The 24,603-nt window shown below is 47.5% G+C and overlaps 9 protein-coding genes across 9 annotated transcripts; 6 read left to right on the top strand and 3 right to left on the bottom strand.

Annotated features, from left to right (window-relative positions):
- Positions 1-584: 584 nt before the first annotated feature.
- Positions 585-1,546, top strand: N7483_008748 (ADP-ribosylation factor-like protein; the record flags this gene model as incomplete). The annotated part of the gene is made up of 6 exons (XM_057092175.1): positions 585-634; positions 740-812; positions 915-934; positions 1,003-1,065; positions 1,120-1,191; positions 1,273-1,546. The coding sequence occupies 6 exons, from the start codon at positions 585-587 to the stop codon at positions 1,544-1,546; spliced, it is 552 nt and encodes a 183-aa protein (XP_056943349.1).
- Positions 1,547-3,370: 1,824 nt separating this feature from the next.
- Positions 3,371-4,325, top strand: N7483_008749 (aromatic alcohol reductase; the record flags this gene model as incomplete). The annotated part of the gene is made up of 2 exons (XM_057092176.1): positions 3,371-3,400; positions 3,462-4,325. 2 exons carry the CDS (start codon positions 3,371-3,373, stop codon positions 4,323-4,325), a joined length of 894 nt encoding a protein of 297 aa, XP_056943350.1.
- An 824-nt stretch (positions 4,326-5,149) lies between these two features.
- On the top strand, positions 5,150-5,758 carry N7483_008750 (resistance to Congo red protein; the record flags this gene model as incomplete). The annotated part of the gene is made up of 3 exons (XM_057092177.1): positions 5,150-5,184; positions 5,238-5,348; positions 5,449-5,758. 3 exons carry the CDS (start codon positions 5,150-5,152, stop codon positions 5,756-5,758), a joined length of 456 nt encoding a protein of 151 aa, XP_056943351.1.
- A 660-nt stretch (positions 5,759-6,418) lies between these two features.
- On the top strand, positions 6,419-7,407 carry sld5 (putative GINS DNA replication complex subunit Sld5; the record flags this gene model as incomplete). Its single annotated transcript, XM_057092178.1, has 2 exons — positions 6,419-6,595; positions 6,763-7,407. 2 exons carry the CDS (start codon positions 6,419-6,421, stop codon positions 7,405-7,407), a joined length of 822 nt encoding a protein of 273 aa, XP_056943352.1.
- A 581-nt stretch (positions 7,408-7,988) lies between these two features.
- Positions 7,989-10,670, bottom strand: N7483_008752 (cullin family protein; the record flags this gene model as incomplete). The annotated part of the gene is made up of 3 exons (XM_057092179.1): positions 7,989-8,154; positions 8,212-10,547; positions 10,626-10,670. The coding sequence occupies 3 exons, from the start codon at positions 10,668-10,670 to the stop codon at positions 7,989-7,991; spliced, it is 2,547 nt and encodes an 848-aa protein (XP_056943353.1).
- Positions 10,671-10,982: 312 nt separating this feature from the next.
- Positions 10,983-11,561, top strand: N7483_008753 (DNL-type zinc finger protein; the record flags this gene model as incomplete). The annotated part of the gene is made up of 1 exon (XM_057092180.1): positions 10,983-11,561. One exon carries the CDS (start codon positions 10,983-10,985, stop codon positions 11,559-11,561), a length of 579 nt encoding a protein of 192 aa, XP_056943354.1.
- A 661-nt stretch (positions 11,562-12,222) lies between these two features.
- N7483_008754 (uncharacterized protein) lies at positions 12,223-20,113 on the bottom strand (the record flags this gene model as incomplete). Its single annotated transcript, XM_057092181.1, has 2 exons — positions 12,223-16,217; positions 16,273-20,113. The coding sequence occupies 2 exons, from the start codon at positions 20,111-20,113 to the stop codon at positions 12,223-12,225; spliced, it is 7,836 nt and encodes a 2,611-aa protein (XP_056943355.1).
- Positions 20,114-20,472: 359 nt separating this feature from the next.
- On the top strand, positions 20,473-22,176 carry N7483_008755 (CwfJ domain protein; the record flags this gene model as incomplete). Its single annotated transcript, XM_057092182.1, has 2 exons — positions 20,473-20,486; positions 20,541-22,176. 2 exons carry the CDS (start codon positions 20,473-20,475, stop codon positions 22,174-22,176), a joined length of 1,650 nt encoding a protein of 549 aa, XP_056943356.1.
- Positions 22,177-22,700: 524 nt separating this feature from the next.
- On the bottom strand, positions 22,701-24,364 carry N7483_008756 (uncharacterized protein; the record flags this gene model as incomplete). Its single annotated transcript, XM_057092183.1, has 2 exons — positions 22,701-24,171; positions 24,252-24,364. 2 exons carry the CDS (start codon positions 24,362-24,364, stop codon positions 22,701-22,703), a joined length of 1,584 nt encoding a protein of 527 aa, XP_056943357.1.
- Positions 24,365-24,603: the final 239 nt, after the last annotated feature.

Raw genomic sequence — 24,603 nt, forward strand, 5'->3', positions numbered from 1 at the left:
ACATGGATCTAAGTCGCATTTACAAAAATCCATTTTCACTAAATTCTCATATTATTTTCTTCCGGTTTCTGCCTCGCTGTTAGGCTGAAAGCCTAAGCGCCCCTCATGTCATGTGTGCCCCCGTAGATCTTTGGCGCTACAATCACCTCTTTGGTATACTTAAAACCACAAGCGCTTTCCATTCCAAGTTCTTCTGGTAATTCTAATTCTTTTTTGTAATTTTGGTTTCTTTTCCGTGTTTCTGTTTGAGCCGCTTGTTAGCTCCCTCTTTTTCCTTGTCCCTTTAGGATTCTCACACCGCGCTCTCTCTTCCCTATTAATTCCCTTCCCCCTCTGTGGACTTTACCCACAAATCCCTGCTTCACAGGATAAACACAAAAAATAATAAGAGGTTGAAAAAAAAACTTATATCATAAGGGGAAAAAAACCTCTCCGAACTTTTCATCTACAAGAAAACACTGATTTTCTTGCTTTTTTCTTTTCTTTAGGGGTTGAGCTCGGTCTCTTCCCTTCTCTCTTTTCTTATCCAACTCTTCCCTCTCTCCCCCACTCCACTCTCTCTCCAAAGGACCAACTTGCCCAACATGGCTGGGATCTTTCGCACCATATATGACTGGCTCTTGAGGATGTTCTGGTAAGTGGGACCGTTGAGGCGTTTCTTGGTTCTCGGGAACACCATCATCATTCCCGGCCCGTCCCCGCAGATGAAAGGCGCCTCTAATTCGGATCATCTCTGCAGGGCCACCGAGATGGATGTCACCATGATCGGCCTGCAAAATGCAGGAAAATCCTCTTTGCTCCGTGTATTGGCAGTATGTTCATCATCTTTCTTCCATTTCTATTCATGTTTCGTATTTTGTGTTTTTTTCTTTTCTTTTTTTTCCCGGCGTTGCATTTTGCTGATCATGTGGTAGGGCGGGGAATTCACAATCGAGTAAGTGGTTGTGCAAAGGATCCCAAAAAGGGAATGTGAGCAGACGTCACCAGCTAACCGGATTCTAGCTCTATCCCGACGATCGGATTTAACACTAAGCGAGTGCAGAAGGGTCATGTAACCTTGAAGTGGTAAGATGTTTTTTTTTTTGATCCGAGTCGAGATGAATGCTAACGACGATGAAGCTGGGATTTGGGTGGCCAGCCGCGGTTTCGCCCTATGTGGGAAAGATACTGTCGGGGAGTTAATGCAATCGTGTAAGATCCCATGAAATCAGTCACTGACAGTGGGGAAGGGGAAAACAAAACATGAACATGAACTGATCACCCAGGTTGTAGATATATCGTGGATGCGGCGGATAAGGCTGCCTTGCCGGTGGCCACGGAGGAACTGCATGACCTGATGACCAAACCTACTTTAGATGGGATCCCACTCCTCGTACTGGGCAACAAGTCTGATCTACCGATCAAGTTGTCAGTGGATGAGTTGATCGCGGCGATGGATCTAAAGTCGATCACCCGTCGTGAGGTTAGTTGTTATGGTATCAGTGCAAAAGAGGAGACCAACCTCGACGCTGTGCTGCACTGGCTCATTGCGCGAGCCAGTCGATGACTTTTTTTGAGTCTGACTTGATACATTATTTTTTTCTTTTCACTTCTTCACCCTCCAGAACCGTCTTGATTTTCTTTTGTCCTTTTTCTTTTGCCTTCTCTCTGAGCGCGTCTTTCTTATGCCTGTGATTATATCCCGTAGACTAGCGTTTTGGCTCGCAGCCTCGGATGTAACGACGTCAACGATCCATGTCAGTCTTAATTTCTGTTTTCTCTCCATGATTCAAATGTTCTTGGGTGCATGCAATTGGGGTTCCACACAGCGCTGATCAAAATTGGTCTTGATCTTGTTTCATGTTAATATGGTAATATGTTAATGCGACTTTTTTTTCTGGGTGATTCCTTGGTTTTGGTTTAGAGTGAGATGTTTGCCAGTCTTTTTTTTGGTTTTTTCAGTCCCTCGAATTGCGACAGGGAAAATCAGGAGAGTCACTGGGAAGTGTTCAAGCATTTCGAGGCAAAGAAAGAAATTCTGGGGGTCAAGGACATAAATAAGACACACGGACCAAGTGATGCGTTGGCCTTGCAGAGTGGCCAACGCCCCCGCCAAGGTATGTCACGGCAGGTTTACCTAAGATTTACTAGGGAGATTTCTTCATTACTGAGCATAAGGTCCATGATTTATTACTTTAATCTACTCTAGGTCTCAGTGCTCTAGGAATTTTGTGTAAGAATCTAAAATGCTAAAGCTGGTGGGCCCACGGGTACTATTATCCACGGAGTCATTTTCCACCTAAATATTAGTCCGGCGCAATAGGTCTGAAACAATGAGATTCCAGAGTCCAGATCTTTCAAGGTTCAAATCTTAGCGAGGATGATGTGTTCAACTTGAAGTTCCACACTCCTCGTCCAATCGGTGTAGCCTTTGAAGCACTGGACTTTTGTTTCCGGCCCACTATGCCGTGTTGATATTGTGAATCTCGCCGACCAGTTGATAGGCTAGGAGTGTTCGAATCCGGCGCTTCCACGAGGTTTATTTTAATATTTTTTTGAAATGTTTTAATATTTCCAGTTTCTGATATTCATATTATTAAATATTCGATACACGATACAGGTACTGTTTATACTAAGTTCAAGGTGTTACCGGGATGACTATAACGATAGTGATATCATGAGTAGAAATTCACCGTGGCATTAAAGGCTCTTAAGAGACCATGAACCTCAAGTTCAAGGTTAACTAACTATTTTCACATTGTCAAATCTTTTGCCTATTGTGTGATTCAAATATTTGTTAGAGACTGGTTTATGTATTTTATTAATACTCAAAGATAGAATTACATAGCTGGTTGCTGGAGCGGGGAAACAGTGAAGCCTCAGGCTTAAGTGATTTAACCTCAATTCAACTTGAGTTCTATGATCAAGTAAATAGCAAAGTTAATTAAGTGATATAGCACTTGAGTGAGAAATTCTCACATAATCAAACTCAGGCTGAAGAGTCAAGCCCGTACACCCACCAGGCAATTGACCATTCAAATATGATGAGCATGAAGGACAGCATCTCGGAGACTTCCCAGTGTCACTATGTATGCCATAGACTTAGGAAAAACTAATCTAGCCCTATGGTATGGAATCTGTGATGCGTAATACATCGGGTTATACAGAGACTTGAACCTGGGGCCTTTTATCCGTGATACTATCAGCCTTGAAAGGCCGACTCAGAAGATAGCTCCAGCTAGGGCAAGACATCAAGACCAAACAGGGGTATGGAGGCATATTTAAGCCTGGCCTCACGTATTCAAGCTCTGATTTTTTGAGTCTTCCTACAACTATCTTTACTCACCCATAACTGATCAGCCACTCCAAAGTTTCAACTGGATACACCATCATGACCATCACCAAGGTGGCCATCGCAGGAGTATGTCTACAACTAGGACTACGAGTTAATCCATATAGCTTCCACTCACTAACTTTCTAAGGGCACTGGAAACCTCGGTCCATCAATTGTCAAAGCTCTCCTGGACGCAGACTTCGAAGTCACCCTTCTTACCCGCTCCACCTCTGACGAGCAGGACCCACGAACCAAGATCGAAGTAGTGGACTACGACTCTCTGGACTCTCTTACTAAGGCGCTGACCGGTCAAGATGCCCTTGTCAACGTTCTTGGATATGGTACAATCTCAAAAGAAATCCACCAACGTGTTGTAGACGCAGCATATAAAGCCGGTTTGCAACGGATTCTCCCTTCAGAATTCGGCAGTGACACGACCAACCCACTCGTTGCCCAGCTGCCTTTTTTCGCGGGCAAGGCAGCTCTCTTAAAGCATGTGCAAGAGCTCGCTGAAAAGGATAAAGCCTTTACCTGGACTGCACTTTTCAATGGACCTTTCCTTGACTGGGGTTTGAAAGAGAACTTCATTCTTGACCTGAAAGGACCTGTGACGCCAATCTATGATGGTGGCGATGTTCTTTTTAGTACAACTACCCGGGATGGTATCGCACAAGCTGTTGTGGGGGTCTTGAAACATCCAGATGAAACGAAGAATTGCCCTGTCTTCGTTGCGGAGGCAGAGGTATCACAGAATCAGTTGCTACAGATGTCTGGACGGGCGGGCGTTGTTTCGACGGAGTCGGTTCGAACGGAGGATTTGGAGCAGAGAGCAATGGATGCTTTGCAGCGTACGCCGCCGGATCATCGTCTCTTTGCAGTGAACATGATTTGGAGGGCTATCTTCAGTCAGGACTATGGGAATCGGTTTGTGCATTTGGATAATGAGTTGTTAGGGGTTCGCGAGCTGGATGAGTCAGAAGTTACTGAGATTGTGAGGCAGAACTGTTCTTGAATTTTGAGACTGCTTTCTTTGAGTATTGCCTTTGAGTATTGCCTTTGAGTATTGCTTTCAATGTGAACTTTGAATCAGCTTATTCAGATTATCATCGTATTCGCGTAGTGTATTCGCGTATCGGGTTTCCCCAGCCCCCATAGTCAGCTATGAATAGGCATAATCATTGTTCCAAGGTACAGCTACTCCATACTAGTGGATGTTATTTGGATTTCCGATCAGTTGACAAGTAACATATGATAGGTATGATCAAGCACAGCCATTGCCACTGACACCGGTTCACCCGGCTTACATTATTCTGTGGAATTGTATACGCTCTAGAGGGGTAAAATATCCACAATGGCGTTAAGCCATAGCCCCTCTGTTGTTCCTCCAAGGAGCTAGTCATTCGTGTAGGATGAATTTAATACCGAAATGTCCATTGTTGGCAATCTCCACTTCAAATGTTAGGCATGATTGGTTCTTTGATTCATTTATCCCCGGGCTGTGCCGCCGAGGTAAAAGATACTAGATACTACGTAGTCGCCTACGTATACACTAAGGCGTTTCAGTAGTCCGGATAAGATGGATTTAAAAGTGGATTCAATTGGATTAAACTGGATTATTCAAATGTAAAATCTCAATGGGATTGATCAAAGGGTAAAGTTCAATAATCATATGAAAGAAAAAGTGATAGTTGCCAAAAGCAAGGTTTAGTCATCCCCATAAACTGGCAGCCTAATGAGACCCACTGATTAACGCCTCAGCCACTTGCTTTACTATTTCTTCTCTAACGCCTGCTCTCTTTCCTTTCTCATACACACCCCAGCCGCACCTGAGCCGCCATGGCTCCCTTGATAGCTCGTTATTTAGGATACTGGTAAGTACTTACTGCTTGATGTACTTTGACTCTCAACCCTGACTTTAATATAGCGATCCAAACTCCGTTAACTGCAACAATAACTCCACCTGGGATCGCTGGGGTCGCTGGGTCGCCTTTGCCGTCATTGTCGCAATCGCCGTTCTTATCTTCTTCGCGTTTGCGTAAGTCATCATTTCTCTCTCCTTTTGTCGCCTACAGGAAAATTAGTTGCTTTCCATGAATTTCTCCTTTCGCCGACCGCTAACCCTCATTGTGAAACAGCTGTTTCAACGCTCGCCGGCGCCGTCGTCAGGGCCAACAACCATTCACCGGCACAGCATGGATGGCACCACCTCCAGGTCCACCCCCGCCTAATCAGCCTACATATCAACAACCTTACTACGGTGACCCTTACTACCAGAGTCAGCCCCCACCGCAGTATTCCGCAAACCCGAACAACTACGGTTACTTTGGCGCCCAGGCTCCTCCACCGCAACAGAACGGTATCGAGCTCCAACAGCCCCAACATGCCCATGCTTCTGGTGCGCGAGACTATGCTCCTCCATCGGGCCCTCCTCCCGCTAAGTCCTAAGTAATGATGAAACACTTGGACCTTGTTCTGAAACATACAAATCACCATGTCAACGATCTATGATGTCAGATGTAAGCAAGGCTGAGTTGATTTCATGGTTCTTTGATCATGATATGAAAACCTGAAAATCAAGGCGTTTTATTTCTATTTGATGGTTGTCTTTCCCCCTACTTATTACACTTGCGATCTGTTCTCGCAAGACTCGTATGGACTTTATCTCTTAATGCCTCACTCGCATCGATCCGCTGGGTTGCATCGAGCATGACTGTTGCTATGTTTCGCATTGGAGTTTCAAATTTTGAGGCTTCTTCTTTTTTCGTACATTATTGATATCTTAATGACATGCCAACTCAACATTGAATCTCAATCTAGACTAAGATAGAGCTCACACATAACCAGTCTTATTAAAATACCAGACCCAGGCAATCATTGCTAGCACTTCAGTGATCATAAGACCATAAACATAATAATAACCACCAAGGTACTAGCTCAGATTAATGTCTTGCAGGGTACAGAATATGAAGTATACATCTACAAATTAGGAGCCCGAATTAAATGAATCCACTAGGCTAATGCGCGGATGCCCCAGGCATATAGACTCCACTTCCACCATCATCTCCCGCGTTTTTCGCGTCACCGCAGAACCACTACACCTAAGAAATGGATATCGACGATATTCTTGCCTCCGTTGACCACGGAACGGGCGCAAGCCCCGAGTCCGCCGCAATAGACCATCAACTGCTCACCCGATTCTGGGCTGCCGAACGCGCCGTCTCGGAGGTCCTCCCATGGCCCGCACCGCTAATGGAGCGAATGATGGACCGAGTGCGAATCCAGGTGAGATTCCAGCGCATACGGAGTGATACATACTCTGCTATACCAATTGCACATCCCATTCTGTTCCACAAAGAGATATCCCCAAAAAATACAAGAATCTCATCTTCTACTTTGCCCACATCCACGCATTAACCAAACACCACCATAAATAACTAACATAACCGCAGATCGAAACAATCGAAGACCTCGCCTCTTCTTCTACAGAACCAAGCAAATCAACAAATAACCCCAATCTAAACCTCCGCCTCTCAATCCTCCAAACAGACCTCGCAAGAACCCAATACCTCCTCCGCAGTCTCCTCCGTCAACGACTCTCAAAACTCTCCAAAAACAGCATGCACTACCTGGTTCAACTAGCTTCACGCTCAAAAAATCCCCTTGCAAATCCCTCACAAACCCAATCACAAACACCCTCGCAATCTCAACCAAATTCTCAAACTCTTTCACCAGAGGACTCGGTCCCTGATATCTCCTCTGTATCGGATTTCTCACCGTTATCTGAACAAGAAGCTTCTTTTGTACACGCGCATCAGACTTTACTAGCGAGTCACTATGGTGGTTCGTTTATGGGTGCTTTCCCACTACAGCTTAGACGATTGGATGATAATGCTGGTGGAACGAGTATGGTTCAGGGACCGGAAATGAAGGAGGTTGTCTTTGCGCGCTGTCTTGCTAAGGAAGTTCCGGTTGTTATTCCTGATGGAGATTCAGAGGAGGATTATGGGGTTGTTATGCGTATGGGAGATGTTTGGGTTGTGCAGTGGGAGGGTGTTAGAGGGGCTTGGAAGAGGGGTGAGGTGGAACTACTTTGATTTTGGCCTGGTTTATCAATTTCTTGGAGTTGAGGTTTGTTCTTTAAGGATTGGATTCATGTTTCAGACATTAGCATTTTTGGCGCTTGGTCTGTTTTATCATCTGGAGCATCTCGTATAGAGTACCTATACCGACAGCATACTATTATATACACTTTACATCTGATACTATTTATATGGTGCACTATGGGAGAAGCAGTATTCTCATTTAGTTCATGTTCTCGTCTTGGGGCTATATGAGTAAGACTAATAGATAAATCAATTGATCCAGTTTCATCCACTCTGTAAACGCCCATCATCATAGATATGAAATTTCTGCCGTCATTCGTCCATCCGAGGTATCGTGTGATTCATCTAGCTATTAATGCTGGTCCCTCCCATGACGCCGGTCGCTAATTCAAAGAAGTAAAATCGAAAATTTGAACTGAGAAGATAAAAAGAAAGGACGGACTGTCGAAGATCTGAAATGCCATATGCAGAGCTGTGGCGGCCCCTGGATGCAAGAGGCCGCATGAATAAAAGGACGAGCGGAGGAAGAGAACATCCCTAACCGGCTCGCATGATTCATGCTGCAACAGTCTTTAAGCCAAGTAACCATAAGTAGCATCTGGAAGACGCTCCAGGTACTCGCGGTCCATCAGACTTTCGATGCGCTTCTTAATCATATCCACATCAGGAATGAACCGCGCGGAGAGTTGAGCTAGGATTTCAGCAATGAGCTGGTTATGACTCAATTTTCTGCGTTGTCTATAAGAGAAAAGTTAGTCTAAGGAATCAAAATGGAACAAGTGTAGTAGAACTTACTTCATGATGCGTACAACCGCAGAATCGATCGTGCCATAGCGTTCTTCGGACACCTTGTGATCTGTTTCCTGGCGCTGCTCCGCATTCTCGGCTTTGTTGGCACCACCACTGACAACACCGATGCGTACCTTCACGAACTGGCTCGAGAATTCATTGTTGAAGAAGAATTTGTCTGTAGGCTTGACGTCCTTGCTCATGGGCTCCTTGCGCAGGATGCGTGTCTTGGGAGCAACAGCCAACGATTGCAAGTTTCGAATCAAGTCATGCTTCGAAATCTGCGTGCGGTTTTCGATGTCTTGGTAGGTAAGGAACTCCCCGTCTTCAAGGTCATTGAACATCAACAAGATGACGAGGGCGTAGGTGGAGACGTTGAGCTCATAACGCTGGACTTTGCCGTTGCTTCGCTTAAAATTGGCTCGAATATCCGCCGTGCCCAGTGTAGCGTACCAGGTGAGTTTGCGGCCACTGTGTTTGTCGAGGTAGAATTTCTCGTAGCTTTGCTTCAAGGATTCAATCTCTCGTGGGTAGACGCAGTTCCGGCCATCGTCCTCCGTTCCGCTTAGCTTGGACTCACCCAACGGCCAAATGGTGTTTGTAAGAACAGTCATTTCCAGGTCAATGCGGGTTGCCTCTTGGTCACCGGTGTTCGAGATGTATTCTCTGTAGCCGCGGGTTAAATCTTCGGAGATAGTGATGTCCTTGAACATGGCCTCTATACGCTGCGTGAACTGATTGCCGACTTCTACCTTCATCTTGGAGATCATGTTTCGCTCCATATCTATGCTGGCACTTCGTTTCATCAGCAGTCGGCGAGCAAGATGCCTCTTGTAGTAGGTTTCGAAGAGATCCTTGGACCGGACAAAGCGCAGTAAGATAATGCCATTTTCCAAGAGGGCATCGATCTCACCATCGGTCTTGGCCTTATTTCCTTTCTTGAGGTTGTCGTCAAAAAAGAGAGAAAGGTACTCTGAGCTCCGACTGTTCATATTGATGAAGTCGGAAAAACTGCCCATGATCGCGGCTTCAACCCCCTGGTCAGAAAAGAACGCATTTTTCCAGAAATTGTCAAACTGTCGCTTCAGAGCAAGGGTGTCGTTAACCCATTTAATAGCCAGTATTGTTTGTTGACTAGCCGGCTTTTCTTTGGTCTTCTCGTTCTTCTTCTCTGCGTCATTTTCGCGGTTGGAAGTCGATCCGAGAATCGACGAGGTATTTATCTCTCTCCCAAGCTCCACGATCCGTTCAGTAAGTGCTTTGCAAAGTGCAGCTTTCCTCTTATCAACTCGCGCATTCAGCGTGTAAATATTCTGGAGCCCCTCCATTTGAGCGGTGTCAATCATATGTTTGACCCCGGTACCCTTGAGCTGAACAAGTTGAGCAATGTTCTGTCTGATAAGCACGTCATCAATAACTTGGAGGATTTTCGGTTCGCTAAGCTTAGAAATCGTGGTACGGGCTCGTTCCTGTTCTTCGACGATTCGTCGAGAGACAGCTCGGCAGAAAAAGACCGCGTCCCCGGCTTCTAAAAGGCGTTCTCCCTCGGCAGTGTAGAAATCTGTACTGGCTTTTAGGAAGGCCGGTTCAAAATCTGTCAAGTAGAGTTTTGAGCCTTCCTCTTCAGCGGCGGTTTTGTAAAGGTTCTCCATCATCTTGGTGCAGTGTTTAATGAGATTGCGCTCAATCAACTGCCCCTCTCGCTCCAGCTGGATCATGTAAAGGACCGTGGATTTGAACAACTCCATAATAGTTGTGTTAGTTTCTTTATTTTCAGTGTGAATATCAGCACCGAGAACCTTGTCTCGGAAGGCAGCCATGGCTACCGCGTAGATTGTTGGTTTGTGGCGATCGACGGCGGTAATGCGATCCTGGCGGGAGTATATCAGCTCATTGTGGTCCCCGGCAGAGTTTCTATCGTAGGCAAAAGGCCCTCGGAGATGACTTACCATGTATAATAGAACATCTGTAATCATGCACATGCAAAGGTGATGATCCTCCCATGTTGTCTTCAACACGTTCAGGAACTTCTCCCCCGCAGCTTGACGCTCAATCGATTGATCCTTGAGCTCGGTCGCACCTTGATCTTGTGCAAGTAGAAGAAACTTTGAGATCGAATCCGTCACCATCTTCTTGAGTGGCCCGGCCACCCATGTCTCCTCATGGGTTCTAACGCGGGTAGCCAGCTCTTCGGCTCGTCCACTCAGGATGAGGGCGTATGCTTTTCGGTAGAGCTTTTCGAAGGACATAGTTGATGAATTTTTGGTGTGGATCTCAGTCAGTGAGGTGGAAATCTTGATCCAGGCATCCTCGAAGACATCTTGTTCGGTAGCCACAGGTCTCTGTTGTTAAGGTTACTTATAGCTCTCTTAAGTTCCAACTTGTTGGCACTATATTCAGTGAGTGGGCTATGAACGTACATGGCGAGGGGCTCGAATCTTTTGGCGAGCGCGCATGGCCGCCATGATGATGGGAGTTTTGAGAAATCAATAGGGAAGTGAAATTGTGATGATCATAAGAGTGTGAGAGTTATAAAGATTAAGGTAGAGCTCCCGAGGTTCTTACCTCTCGCTTTCTGCCTCTCTCCGCGGAAGTGGTCGGATAAACTGGTTGTCCGTATCCCGGGCAAGCGTCATAAACCCCATATCGCAACACGAAATCTCATACCTATATTTCAACATACACCTCCAACAAACAAAAGGACAACCCAGGTTGAAAAACATAATTCTTACAGTTTATTTCAAGCTTCTTACTCCCATACATACCAACCACACATCATGCGCCCGTTTAATCCAAATAATCTCCGCGCCTTGCGTACTATCGCAAAGAACTTGAAGCCGGCATCAATCAACCCATCAACTCGTCATATCTCTACGAAGCTCTTTCGCTCTCAACCTCTCACCCGAAGTGCAATTCCTAATATCAAACCACATATCATTTTTCCTTCAACCATTCGTCACAATTCCACCTCTCCTCTTACATCTCAACCCCCCGAATCGGAAACCGATGCAGAGCACAAGCGACAAAATGAGGAGCGCCGCAAAAATGAAGAAGCATACCAAATCACCTTTACCTGCAAACCATGTGGCAATCGTTCTACACATCGCATGTCGAAACAAGGCTATCACCGTGGCACAGTCCTGATCCAGTGTCCTTCGTGTAAGAATCGCCATATGATGAGTGATCATCTGGGAATCTTCTTCGACGAGGGCACTACGCTGGAAGATATTCTGAAGAAGAAGGGTCAAGTGTTGACTCATGGAAGAATTGATGGAAATATGGAGTTTTTGGACGATGGCACTGTCCAGAGGTCGGAGGCAGAGATCAAGGACATGGACAACGAGGGCCAACAATGATGGCGTGAAATCTGATCAAGGCTGCTTCTGCCGCAGACTGCAGTGATTGAATTGAGATTTCAAAGGATTTTGTTATTGGGGTTGGATTTGGGTCAAATGTATAGGTAGTATTATGCTCTCCACTCTAGGCATGGCGGGTTCCAGGCATGAGCACCGGGCATCATGATGTGGTATGTTTTATAGGGGTCTGTCTGTATGTCAATAATAATAGTCATGCTGTATCACTTTCAAAAGTATGAGAAATTCCACTTGATTTTTCATAACCATTCACCTACAGATGAATCTCGGGATACGACCAACAGGACACTGGCATTTCCATCATCCATCAGGTCCTCCGAGTCCATCAAGTCCAGCCTGAACTGAGTAGGTAAATATTTAAATCCCATTGCCAGGGGGGATATAGGATGTCCACTTAACACAGCTTCCTAGTAATCACTGGCAAGTACATTCTTTCAACTTGAACTGCAGTGGAAGTGACGTTTGCTAAAGTTACTACTAGGACTTGTACGGAGTAGTAGTATACAGAATAACTTGAATTAAATGATTTGCAAATCAAATTCCAGGTATATACAAGAAGATTGAAATAAACATCCCAAACACCAGCTTTTATGCCACATGAAGAAAAGAAATCATCAAATAGTACGCCAAAAAAAGTAGCCATTTACCAGCCACGTCTCTTGCTTCGGTGCTCAAGGCCCTTCTCCTTGCGCTTCTCCTTCTTGCGCTCATTTCTCCTCCTCTTGTCCTTGTCGTGCCTCTCAGGCTCCATGACTGCTTCAATGCGACGCTTAGTCCGTCTGCCTTCACGACGCGCCTTGATGCTCTCTTGCACGCTGGCCATCTGCGCAATGAACTCGGATGCACCAAGCTTCTTCTGCAAAGTATCCAGAACCTCGTGACAATTAGCAACGATAGCCTTGTAGTTGTTCTGGAAGTTCTCGTCACGAGACCGAGGTGCGGGAATCGAGGAATCGGTCATATGCTGCAACGGCAGTAGGATGACACTAATAGAGGGCACGATATGTTCAACTTCGACGTGACGAACCAGTGTGGCGAGAAGAGCAATGGTGGCTGTCTTTGGGATAAGGGCCTCTGGTCGTGTTGAGATAACTTCATGACGAAGGAGAGCAGAGACTTGTCTGAAAATGTAACCAATGGCAGACCGAACAGGTGCGGTGGCAGCAGTGTCCTTTTCTTCATCGTCCTCCTCATCGCCAGCTTCGCTACTAGGTTCCTCATCCTCGTCCTCTGACTCGGCAACCTCAGCTGCAGTTTTCTGGAATTCAATACCATTCTGTGCCACGCATCGGCCGAGGAAGACCATGTTACGGACACTCTGCATGGCTAACTCCTCAGTGACACCGGGGGTGCGCAGGCTGCGCAAACTAGCACGGAGGAGCTTGATCTGTGCCTCTCGGTCGAGAGCAAGACCAGAGCTTCCTGTGAGAGGAAGGGCACTGTAACCTTCAGTGGCATTGGTCTTGGCTAGATCAGCCATCCACATACCAACAAGATTGGCAGAACAAGTCTTGACCCATGCATGAGGGAAGAACAGCGATTCCTGAATAGCAGTCCAGATTGATGCACACTGCGGGCTCAGAGCCAACGAGGGGACGGTCTTGCAGAGCTTGCTGAAAAGCTGCAAGGCAAAGTAGAGAGTTTCCCAGTTTCCGTTCTCATGGTCTGCGAGAATAGGTTCCATCAAATCTGGCAAAATTTCGACCACGAATTTGGCTTCCTTCTCCTTCTGTGTCTCTTCAACCTCAAAGAAAATACGCATGGCTTGTAATCCAATGCTGCTGAGAGCCATGTTGTCGGTCTGTTCCAGCCATGAACGCAGAGGTGACAGGATAGTCTTCATCTGTTCTTGGTCTGCACGACTGTAGAGTTGTCCAAGTAGTGTACCCGCCATCTCGCGACACTCTGATGATTCATCGTTGGCCATGGCAAGGACAACAGGCAGGAAGAAAGTACTGACGATGTCCTGAGCTAACTCCGGGCCAGTCTTTGAAAGAAGCATGTGGATTGCTTCCAAGACTGACTGGCGTCCCTCTTGGTGCTTGTAGTCCAAGTTCTTGGCAAGGAAGCCGAGTTGCTTGGTCCAACGGTTCTTGGCCTGAGGATAATCGATCAAGAAATGGACGTAGGTACCGCGCGCAAGATCCCGTGCAGAGCGAGTCTGATTCGTGACCATCATGGTGGCAATCTGGTCCACGAGTTCATAAATCTCAGGCACCACAAACTGACGAGACATGACAGCACGGATGAAGTTGAACGTGATACCCTGTCTGTCAGGCTCTTCGATATCAGCAGTCAAGCGCTTCAGCAGGTATGCAAGATGTCCATCACGAAGCTTGGTACTCTTTCGCTCACGGATCATGGCAGAAATCAGTTTTAATGCCGCCTGGGAACCCTCAGAGTTGGTGGTTTGTGATTCTTTGATCAGCTTCACTGCCTCTGTGAGATAAACATGCGAGTTTTGGTCAAGCTCAGGCATAGGAAGCTTGATGATAGTTGACAGGAGTCGCAGAGCGGAGATCTTGACTTCCTCATGATCTTGCACGAGTGCATCACCAATGATGGGCAGGAAACCAGACAGGTTGGTCGCAGTTGACAGAGAGTTGAACTTGTTGAGGATAGCACGGAGAACATCGAGGGAGAATCGAGTTAGCTTGTGCTTGTGAGAAGACGTTGTGCCTCGCTTATCACCTCGCTTAGCTCCTTGGAGCTTGACCAGGAAACGCTCTTCGTACTTGAACTTCGGGGCATTCTCTTTGACGACAGCAACATTCTCCTGGTAAGATTCCTTGATGACTTCATAACAGAACACCAGTAAATCGCGGCTCTCGGCATCAGGGTTTCTCAGAAGACCAATACCAATTCTTCGCATGAGCTCATCAATCTTCTTGACGATATTTGAGTTGAGTTTCTCACGCAGAAGAGCCTGCAGAGGGCGAACAAGGCTTGAAAGCTGGCGGATAGTTGCATTCTTGGCCAGAAGCTCCATCGAATCGTAACTCTTGCTACTTTTGACTTCCTTCATCTTGCTAACATAGTCTTCGGCTTCTTTCTCTTGGCCAACAGTACCAAAGATATCATCCATCACAACTGCGACAAGTTGGTCCAAACAATAGTCCAAGTCACCTTGTTTGAAATGATCTGTAGTCACTACAAGCATAGAGTGAATCGTGAAGGACAAGACGTGGAGCTGGTAACCTCTCAGGAGAGTGTTCCTTAATTCCTTGAGGATGTAGCCAAAGTATGACGGACCCAGCAAGAGCGCAATATCGTTCAATGTCTTCCGGGCAGTGTCTCTGGAGTCTTGCGCCTTACTCTTCAGAATACTGCAGACATCAAGAAGTACAGGGGGGAGTCGAATTGCCATATCTTGCTCAGGAAGAATCATGAGAAGCTTGATCGTAGTGACTGCAGCAGGCAAACGCAAACTCATCTCTGCCTGGTTCTTGTGGTGGATGAACTGGGTCAAGAAAGGAATGAAATTGGTCGTGAGCTCCTTCGAGACTTGCGCAAGCGAGGGCATTGTCGTGGCAAGTGTGCACTTTGCCATGTCTGAAACATCTGAAACATCCATTGCATCGGCTGCATCGACTGCATCAACGGCATCAGTAACAGCGTCTGCATCGCTTTTGTTGGATATCTTCTTCTGGTCCATTGCAGAAGACAAAGCATCTGACATCCGTCCCAAAAGTCTGAGAATGTTCTTCTCCATGTCTGGTTTACTCTGCATGTAACTTTTGTATCTGCGGAAATTGGCACGGAATTGATTCCAGTCTAGCCATTCTGCTAGAGAACCAATTGTTGCAACAGCTTCGGCAATCAAATTGTGTCCACTCTCATCGGCAGCCTCTTCGAATGAAAAGTGTTCAATGAGAGGCAAGAAAACCTTGCTCAGGTTGTTGGGCTGGATCATGCCCTTGCCAGCTTCACTAGCCAATCGGCGAAGCGCGCGCAGACGACGATGTTGTTGAATGTGCAGAATGTTGTTAAAGAAAGAAGCTTCCTCATCATCGCCGACAAGAAGAACATGCATATCCTGCACAGACGGGCGCGTGGGGTTTAGCTTGACGAAGTAGCCCAAGACAGAGACAACCTCTGAACGAATCAATTCGGACTTCTGTCGGAGACAATAATGAATGGATGGAATCAGAACATCGTTGATGAGAGTTTCGAACTCTTCCACTCCATTCTCGGCGGCGGCCTTTTCAATGAATCGTTTCAACCCGAATGAGGCACTGGATCGGATTGAAAGCTCCTCTTCATCCTTAACATAGAAGAGCATGTTGTAAAGAAGAGGCCTCCACTGTCTGGCGCTAAGGGTCTGGGAAAGCTCATCATTGACCTTTCTGAAAGCCTGAAGGCGACGCTCATAGTCTGGTTCAAGTCTCTTCATTGAGCGAGAGTTCAGATCAGCGCACAGGCCAGCCACCTCGCCCATGACTTGATCGTGGGCCGCAAGAGCCACGAAGACTCTGCCCAGTACTTCTCTGTTCGCATCATCCTTGAAGTAGTCGAATAAGGCAGAAACAGCCTCAAACACCTGCTGGGAAAGCTCAACATCTTCCTTGGGGTTGTAAAGAGGTAGGAAGTGCTCCAGAATCTTGAGAAGACCAGACTTGGTCTTAGGGTTGACACGGTCTGGGGGGTTGACGCAGAAGGTATGTTGCAATACTGATCAGACCAGAAGTCTCACCAGAGGACTCGACACAGGGAGCAGTCAAGGACAGCGCAGTGACTCCTGAGAATAGCACAGGCTTGGATGGGCCTCTCCTCAGGAGACGACCGAGATGAGCAAGAGCATGTTCAAGGTATGGTGACAGAACCTCAGAGCGAATCTGCTCAGCTGGGATATCTGACATTTCCTCATCCTCCTCAAGCTTCTTGCCACTAGCCAAAAGAACCAGAGGCACGATGACTTCATCCAGAACAAAAATCTTTACCTCATCACGCGCAGACTCAACGCTCAGACAATCAATGACCTTGTTCAACAGATCTTTGTTGTGCTGCACAAAGTAGAACGTAGATCGCGGGGAAGATGCCCAGGTGTGGAACAGACGTAGAAATCCGGAGATACCCTGCGCAGTCTCGATGGGGAATTGGTCCAATCTGTCATTGATCACCTCGTCGAAGATAATTCGAACGTACGGAGTCCAGTCACGGTCCGAAGATACCGAAAAGACTAGGCTCAGGCAGCGGATAGCGGATTGGCGAATGCTTTGATAGGTTGTTCCAACGCGATCATCCACATTACCAGACTCATCCCGAATAGCCCTGCAAGCCCGCACCAAGCAGTATAGAATCACATTCATAGTTTGCTCGGAATAGGGGATCATGGTACTCTGGAGGGTGTCAAAGACCGTGTCAATCATCTTGAGCAAACCAAGTTGTCTTCTTGGGCTGGTCAACTCCTCTGAGAAAGCCGCCTCATTGCACTTATTGTCCTCAACAACATGTACATCTGCGAGAGGGCCAAATGAGATATGCATGAAAAGACCGAATTCCTGCTCAGAGAGATGTGAAAGGGTGCGCAGAATAGCTTTACGCCGGCCACCTTGTCCGGCTTGGTTCGAGCTACCGGCCTTTGAAATCATGCGACCATACAGCAAGCGAAGAAGAACGGGGAGTAGTTCAGGACGGTGCTCCTGCTCAATTAAGCTGTCTTCACCGCCAACACGGACAAAGACTGCCAGTTCATCCTTGAAACGTGTCTCATCGAGAATGTTGAGAAGGTTTTCTTGATAAGGCATGACGTGAGAATTCTTCCAGGTGAAGAGAACTTTCAAAGCAGCCTTCTGAAGTTCCGAGTTACCGTGACAGAGAAGGCCGAGAACAGCATTGTGAACTTCTGGAGCTCTGAAAAGAACAATAGGGTTCAAGAATTGACCAAATAAACCCAAGATGGAAAGGCGATCCTTGAAGCCCCATTTAATTGGCTGGTTGTCAGACTGAGCATCGGTGTCGTTGGCTGCAGGAGCATCATCTTGGTCATCGCGCAGTGCCCAGCTTAGGAAAAGAGGCACAATCTGTCTTGAGCGCTTCTCGGCAATGTTGGGGACAGCATTAAGAACAAGCAGTGCATGACTACGAGGGGTAGCAGGAATGAGGTCTGCCTTTGCGTGATCTTTGCTGAACTGCTCGGAGAGGATTCCAGTTGGGTTCTCCAAGGTCTTCAAGTTGGATGAGAGGACACCTTCCACCTTGGCAACATTATAACAGGAAAAGTAACCGGCAGGATGGTTGTTGTCCTCCTCATCATCCAGATCATCCTCTCCAGAGGCGCCGGAGTCCCGCTCTTGCAACCACTGGATAGACAGGTTAGAGACAATTTTCTCACCCTCGGGATGCTCGCTGATGGCTTTCAATGCAGCGGCAGAATCGTCCCAAAGCGGAGTCAGTTTCTTCGAGAACAAACCAAAGCAAAAGTAGGGTACCAAGGTAGCCATCCACTTTTGGGAAGCAATCTGTGGATAGAGAATTGCCAGCCTGCGAACATGCATTGAGAGGGTTCTCGCACTCTGCAAGGTCAAGGCGCTCTCTTCCACCTCGATGGCCAAGGAGATTGGTGCAGTATCATCTTGATTGATGCGACCAACGAGCTCTCGCAGAATCTGAAGAGAAACCAGTCTTAATCTATGTGAAGGGCTGGCCAGGTTGAGAATCAAATTGTTGGCAAAATCTTCAACCTCGGGGGACTCCAAATTTGTTGAAGTGGGTGTGGCAGAAATAAATGCAAGAACTGCCTCTAGGAATAGAGACAATCGAGAAAACTTTGACGACGCCTTCAAAATACCCTTCCACAGATTTAGATCAAGATCCTCAGATTGTGAAGCCAATTCAACATAGGTCTTAAATCCCTGTCCAAGGTAGAAGAGTAAACCATTAGACTCAGTGGTTGACTTGGAGGCTTCGCCCAAGGCAGATACAAGGTTCTTATGCAACTTCTTCACGATATCAGAGCGCGCGGTGGAGTCAGCGAATAAAGAAATGGCCTTTGGAAGCTTCACAAAAGCGTTCAAACCAAACTCATCCTCCGTGGGGTATTTCAAAGAAGCAGAAATGCGAGATTTCAAGGCATCAGGGCATGAAACATAACCAGGCTTGGAGACCTCTGAGGTGATGCACCCAGCTTTGTTCAGTCGGAGAAGGGTCAAGCATAACTCCCATTCACGTTCTTGCCAGGAAGTGGAAATGAACTTTTGGAAGTAAGGAAGAAGCAGGCTTTGGAATCGGTCTGCACCCCATTCCGCGAATGTGGCGCAGAAGAAAAGGAAGTATTTTGAGAGAGGCCCTGTAGATACCAGATCCATAAGAGGGCGGACAAACCGAAGCATCTCGTCCATTGGAGAAACTTCGAGAGCATATGCGGTGGCTGTAAGGATCTGAAGATTCGCTTGAGTATATTTTTCAGGAATCTTAGACACTTGCTCAAGAAGAGAGACCAGGGTCTGGTGCACAGACTTCCAATCTCGAACTCGAACACCTTTGCGGGTGGCAATGCAAATTAGCATCAAGTGACAGCACTCTGGAATATTGGTGTTCTCTCCCTCGGAGCGAGCTTCAATGAATTCCCGGACTGTATTGAGAACAGGTCCAAAGGTCTCAGGTGTGGTGTGGTGAATGAGGTTGGTGACGACTCCGTACACAACTTCGGCAGGAGCACCACGGTTCTCATCCACAGGAGGAAGTTGATCTAACACACAGCGGAGAACATCCACACCATTGGAATGAAGGCCATTGTTAACGCCCTTGATAGCATCGGAGAACATGACCATCAATCCTTCCTTGTAGCTCTCCACATCCTTTCCTTCTTCTGCGGTTTCGGAAATATCGTTGTAAAGATAAGAGATGGCGTTTTCGAGGGGAACCTTGTTCTTATAATAAACAAGGCCTGCTTTGCGAATCAGGAATGACAGGGATTCGGCGGCAAAACGAGCTACGAAAGGCTTCTGTCGCTCCTTTCCAAGATAAGGAGTCATGATGGTCAATAGCTGTCGCAAGTCAGGCACTAACAAACGGGACAAGAACTTGAAAATCCATGCTAGACAAGTAAAGCTCCACTCGACGACTTCAACGTCCGGGTGTGTTCCAGCAACAGATGCAACCAATGTCACCGATGTTGCGAAATGCTTTTCAAATCTAACGCCCAAGTCTCGTGCAAATTGAGCAAGCAAACTCAGAAGTGGTTCCATTGAATGTTCATCCTTTTTCTCAATGAATTCCACCAACAGGCCCATAATCTTCTCTTCATGGTGAAGGATCTGGGCGAGACTTTCGGAGATAGGATTCATACGGCGGTAAAAGTTCGAGAAGTTATCCGACAGGTTCATGTCCACCCAATGATCCAGGGCAGAACGGAAATAAGAGGTGGTCTCGCCTTCATCTTCACCAAAGCTGTCTCGGCGCACCCGGTGGATCGGATCGATTTTGAGCTTTGCGATACGTTGTGAGAATGGCTCCCATCGGTGGGATTTTGTGGTTTTTGTGCCATTCTGCGTGCGCTTAATGTGCTTATCCCGAGAGCCTTGAGTCACCATCTTGACGGAATCGACAAGCAGCAAGACTAACGAGAAAGATAATCGGGGAACTTTTCTGTTGCCCGCATGCTCAATACAAAAAAAGTTATCCGGCTACGGAGTCACTTTATTCCGAGATGGAGAGAGTCTAATCCCCATCGGGTCTAGCGTTGTCACGAGGTGGCCCAAGCTCCTTCAAGAAATACGCCGCAATCCTCACTGTATTCTACTTCGCGTCTTACTTAGCAGTAGCATATACACTTGCTCACACCAAAAACAGCGATCCCTGCCGATATCCGAATATCCTGCTATTTACACCATACCTGCGTCTTTTTATTTGATCATTGGTCGTCTCCCCGACCGGGCCACTATCAAAGAAAATGGCCTCAAAAATGTAAGTACCCTGGAACATGTGAACTGAACTGGAATTAACACATTGCGATAATAGTATTGTTCTTGGAGGTGTAAATTGCCAATTACAAGCCGCATTTACAAAACTGGCCAAGCTGCAAGCCAAACAAAACTTTGCGTTTGCAATTATGGTTGGAAATCTCTTTGGAGACTGCTCAACTGAAAATCAGTTAGATGAAATTTCTGCTCTGCTTAATGGGAACATCGGCGTACCTCTGCCAACCTATTTCACTGTCGGAGACTTGCCTCTTCCCACTCGCATAGTGGAGAAGATCGAAGCCGATGACGAGGTGTGCCCTAATCTGTACTTCCTTGGCAAGCGAGGATCCTTGAAGACTTCAGAGGGTGTTCGCATTGCTGCTCTCGGTGGTACTCTTGCCAGTAGTGATTCTCACAAGCCAGAAAGCAATGTCACTGGCAAATTCCAAACAACATACAGCGAGGCTGATGCTCGCGCGCTTTTCGGCACACACAGCGCCGACATCTTGATCACCAACCAATGGCCCAAGGGCATTAGAACCGGATCCAAGGTCTCTACTCCAGAAGATTTGCCTACTGAAGTACAGTGTGTAGCCGATATCTGTGCTACCTTGAAACCGAAATACCACTTCTCGCCATCAGATGCATTCTTCTATGAGCGAGAGCCATTCTTCCATATGCCCACGGAAGACAACCCAAATGGCAAACCATTGACCCGTTTCATCTCAATGGCCTCGTTCCCGTCCAAACAAAAGGCCATGTACGCCTTTACATTAGATCCAAAGGCTGAGCCATCCGTCACCTTGCCAGCTGGCGCAACCGCATCTCCCTTGTCTGCTCCTCAATCCAAACGCAAGGCACTTGCCCCTCAACGGGAATCATTCCACCGCTTCGCAATGACAGACGATGACAACCAAAATCACTCGCACAAGCGTCATCGCCGTGATCGAGGCCCGCCTCCAGGCCCAGAACAATGTTTCTTCTGTCTCTCTAACCCCAACATTGCCACACACCTGATTACATCCATCGGTGATGAAAGTTATCTCACAATCGCCAAGGGACCCCTCCCAACAAAGGAGTTCTTCCCTTCCCTAGGGTTCCCAGGACATATGCTCATTATCCCATTCTCCCACTCCCCAACACTAGCCTCCATCCAAGAAGCAGAAAGCCGAGCATCAACCTACAAAGAAATGCAACGCTACCGGTCCTCTCTCCATAAGATGATCATGGACCGCTCAGAAGGAAAACTCGGCGCCGTAACATGGGAAGTTAGTCGCTCAGGTGGTATTCACACACACTGGCAATTCCTCCCGGTCCCAATCAACCTCATCCGCGATGGACTCGTCGACGCTGCATTCAAGGTCGAGGCTGAGAATCTCAAGTACCCACGTTTCACAACCCTCCCTGCATCAGAATCTAAGGGCGCAGATGAGGCTGGTGACTTTTTCAGATTGTGGATCTGGAATGCGGATGATTCTACAGAGGGAGCAGAGAAAATGCTCATGCTGGACTTGTCACAAGATTTTCGCTTTGATCTTCAATTCGGTCGTCGTGTTATGGCGAAGTTGCTTGAGTTGGATTCGAGAATGTATTGGAAGGATGCTCCTCAGACTGAGGTGGAGGAAGAGGCTGATGCGGTGGCTTTCAAGGCGGCGTTTGAGAAGTATGATTTCTCCCTGGAAGCTGCTACATAGTGATGTCTTGAAACATACCGTGTGGCGTTGATACCTCGAGTGATTGGTGAGTTCGAGGTTTGATGTAAGATACGAAGCACTTGATTATAAGTGAACATGAAAAATTCTGATCTAAATTCGTGGTATGATGACTTTGTATAAGATACGAGTAAATAGAAACATGTGAAGAAATTTGAAACTCCTTTTTATTGGAAGTACGCCTATATCGTATCGACTCCAGATAGAAGTAAGATGAGAAAAGTCCCGTATAGAGACATGAATCATATACAAATGCAAGAATTCTTGCGAGGATTCAACCCCCATGGAGAATACATAAACAAATAAAAAGGGGGTCAGAGACGACATGAACATGAGATTGAAAGAAAGAACGAAAACGACCATGGTATCAAAATGGATGCTCTCCCTAATAACCTGCCTGCATCAAGCAGAAGGGAAAGGTGAACCGAGATGAACACAAAAAAGAACATGACATAAATGAAGTAGATCCCAGATACAAAAATACATACAACTATCATCGGACCAGCCTAGAAGTTCGTTGCGGGTTGTCTTCCACTCATTAATAGAGTGGGCGGACGGTCTCGCGATGGTTCATTCGAGCTAACTGCATGCCCAACAGGTTCTGACATTGCCATCCCGATGGGTGCCGCATGACCATACTCGTGGCCCATCATGTCGTGGGGTGATGGAGCCTGGAAAGGAGGTGGTGGTGATGCAGGGAGAGAGGGCGAGGCAATGCGGTAAGGCGGCTGAGAGGTGTATGTGGGTGGGTACTGGCTAGAGCCGAAAGATGGTTGACGGGTAAAGCCAACATCGTGGTGGGCTGTCTCTGCAGTTGGAGAGAAAGCGTTGTAGCCTGTTTGCGGCTGGTAAGCCGCGACAGGGGAAGGCGAAGTTAGAGTATGCGGTGTGTAGCCTGTTCCTGTGGTGTTGATCATAGGATTGGCAGCACCGGGACTGTAGTCCTCGTAGGGTTGAGCGTGGTCGTAAGGTTGGTGCTGATCGTATGTCTGATGTTGATCATACGCTTGATGCTGGTCATATGGCTGGTGATCATACGAGCTGACTGCGGTAGCAGCACCTACGGCACCCATGGGTGAGGCGAGCACAGGGGAGTGAGGGGCGTAAGGGTCTTGGGCAGGCGCGAAAGCATTGTTAGGGCCTGGTGAACGACGACCATAGGGGTCCTGAGCAGCTGCAAATGCAGCTGCGGGGCCAGGAGATCGACGACCGTACGGATCCATGGCAGCTGCTGGGGCTGGGGAGCGTCGGGCGTACGGATCAATGGCAGCGGCAGCGGCAGGCGAAGGCATGGCTGGTGACCGACGACCATAGGGATCCTGTGTGGCAGCGAGTGTAGCAGCAGGAGCAGGCGAACGGCGGGCATATGGGTCTGTCGGGTTAAATCCTCGGTATCCTGCAGCGGCTCCTGCAGCTCCTGCGGCTACTGCGCCTGCAATTCGATCCGAAGAGTAGTCCGCATACGTGTTACTGTGCATTGGCGTACCTGCGCCATACTTGCGGTCCGGCGCATGACCCTGGGGGTTCAATGGCTCCATCTCTACGTCCTCATGGACATTCGTATCCTCAACATGCTTATCGGTGGCAGAGGCCCATGTTGGCATTTCAGGGAGCGCATCCTCGTTGACATTAGAGGCGGTAGATTTGGCAGCCGATTTGCTTGTGTCAAATGTGGCTGTCTGTACAGCTCCTCGGTATGAAGGTGGCGCTGGGATTGATGGCTGTTGATTGTATGGGGTCTGGTTATATGAGGGCTGGTTGTATGATTGAGGTGGGGGTTCGCTGTGATGATTGTAGAAAGGAGGGTCATCAAAGTGTTTGTTTCTAGGTGACTTGTTCTTTCGGCGTCCAGAGGGACAGCAGCAACCGCAGCAGCAAGCACAGATCCGATATCCACAGCAAATACAATTGACGATACAACCGACGACCGCAATGAGAATAACAGCGACAACGATGATCGCGACGATAACAGGCCACCTAGATTGATAATATTGATTAGTGCTTTGTTCGCAGCAACTAAGTTCATCTCCGAGTCGACACCCAATCTCTCAACTTACTTGCAGTATGCTTTGCTCATACACTTGTCCCAGCTTGTGAACGTATCTTCGGTGGAGGAAAGCGAGCGCGCCAGAACTGGCAGATGGGGCAGGCCCATTCGAAGCGAAGGCATGATGTATCCAGTACTAGCAGCGCGCAAAGCTGCAGATAAGAAGTCTTCTTTCGCGAAAAATGAACAAATTCCTCATGCGACCAGGTAACCAGCCACCGGGAAAATGCGATCTTCAAGGTAACACGGGTGTCTTCGTGATGCACAGCCCAGCTCAGCAACACAGGCAAATATCCCAGCAAAAGAAGTCTTCACACAACTGCCAACCCGATATGGGGGGGCGGGACGCGCGCAGACGAAAA

Source organism: Penicillium malachiteum, assembly GCF_028827825.1.
Source record: "Penicillium malachiteum strain IBT 17515 chromosome Unknown utg000004l:1.0-4883003.0:1.0-4884900.0, whole genome shotgun sequence".
Lineage (NCBI taxonomy): Eukaryota > Fungi > Ascomycota > Eurotiomycetes > Eurotiales > Aspergillaceae > Penicillium > Penicillium malachiteum.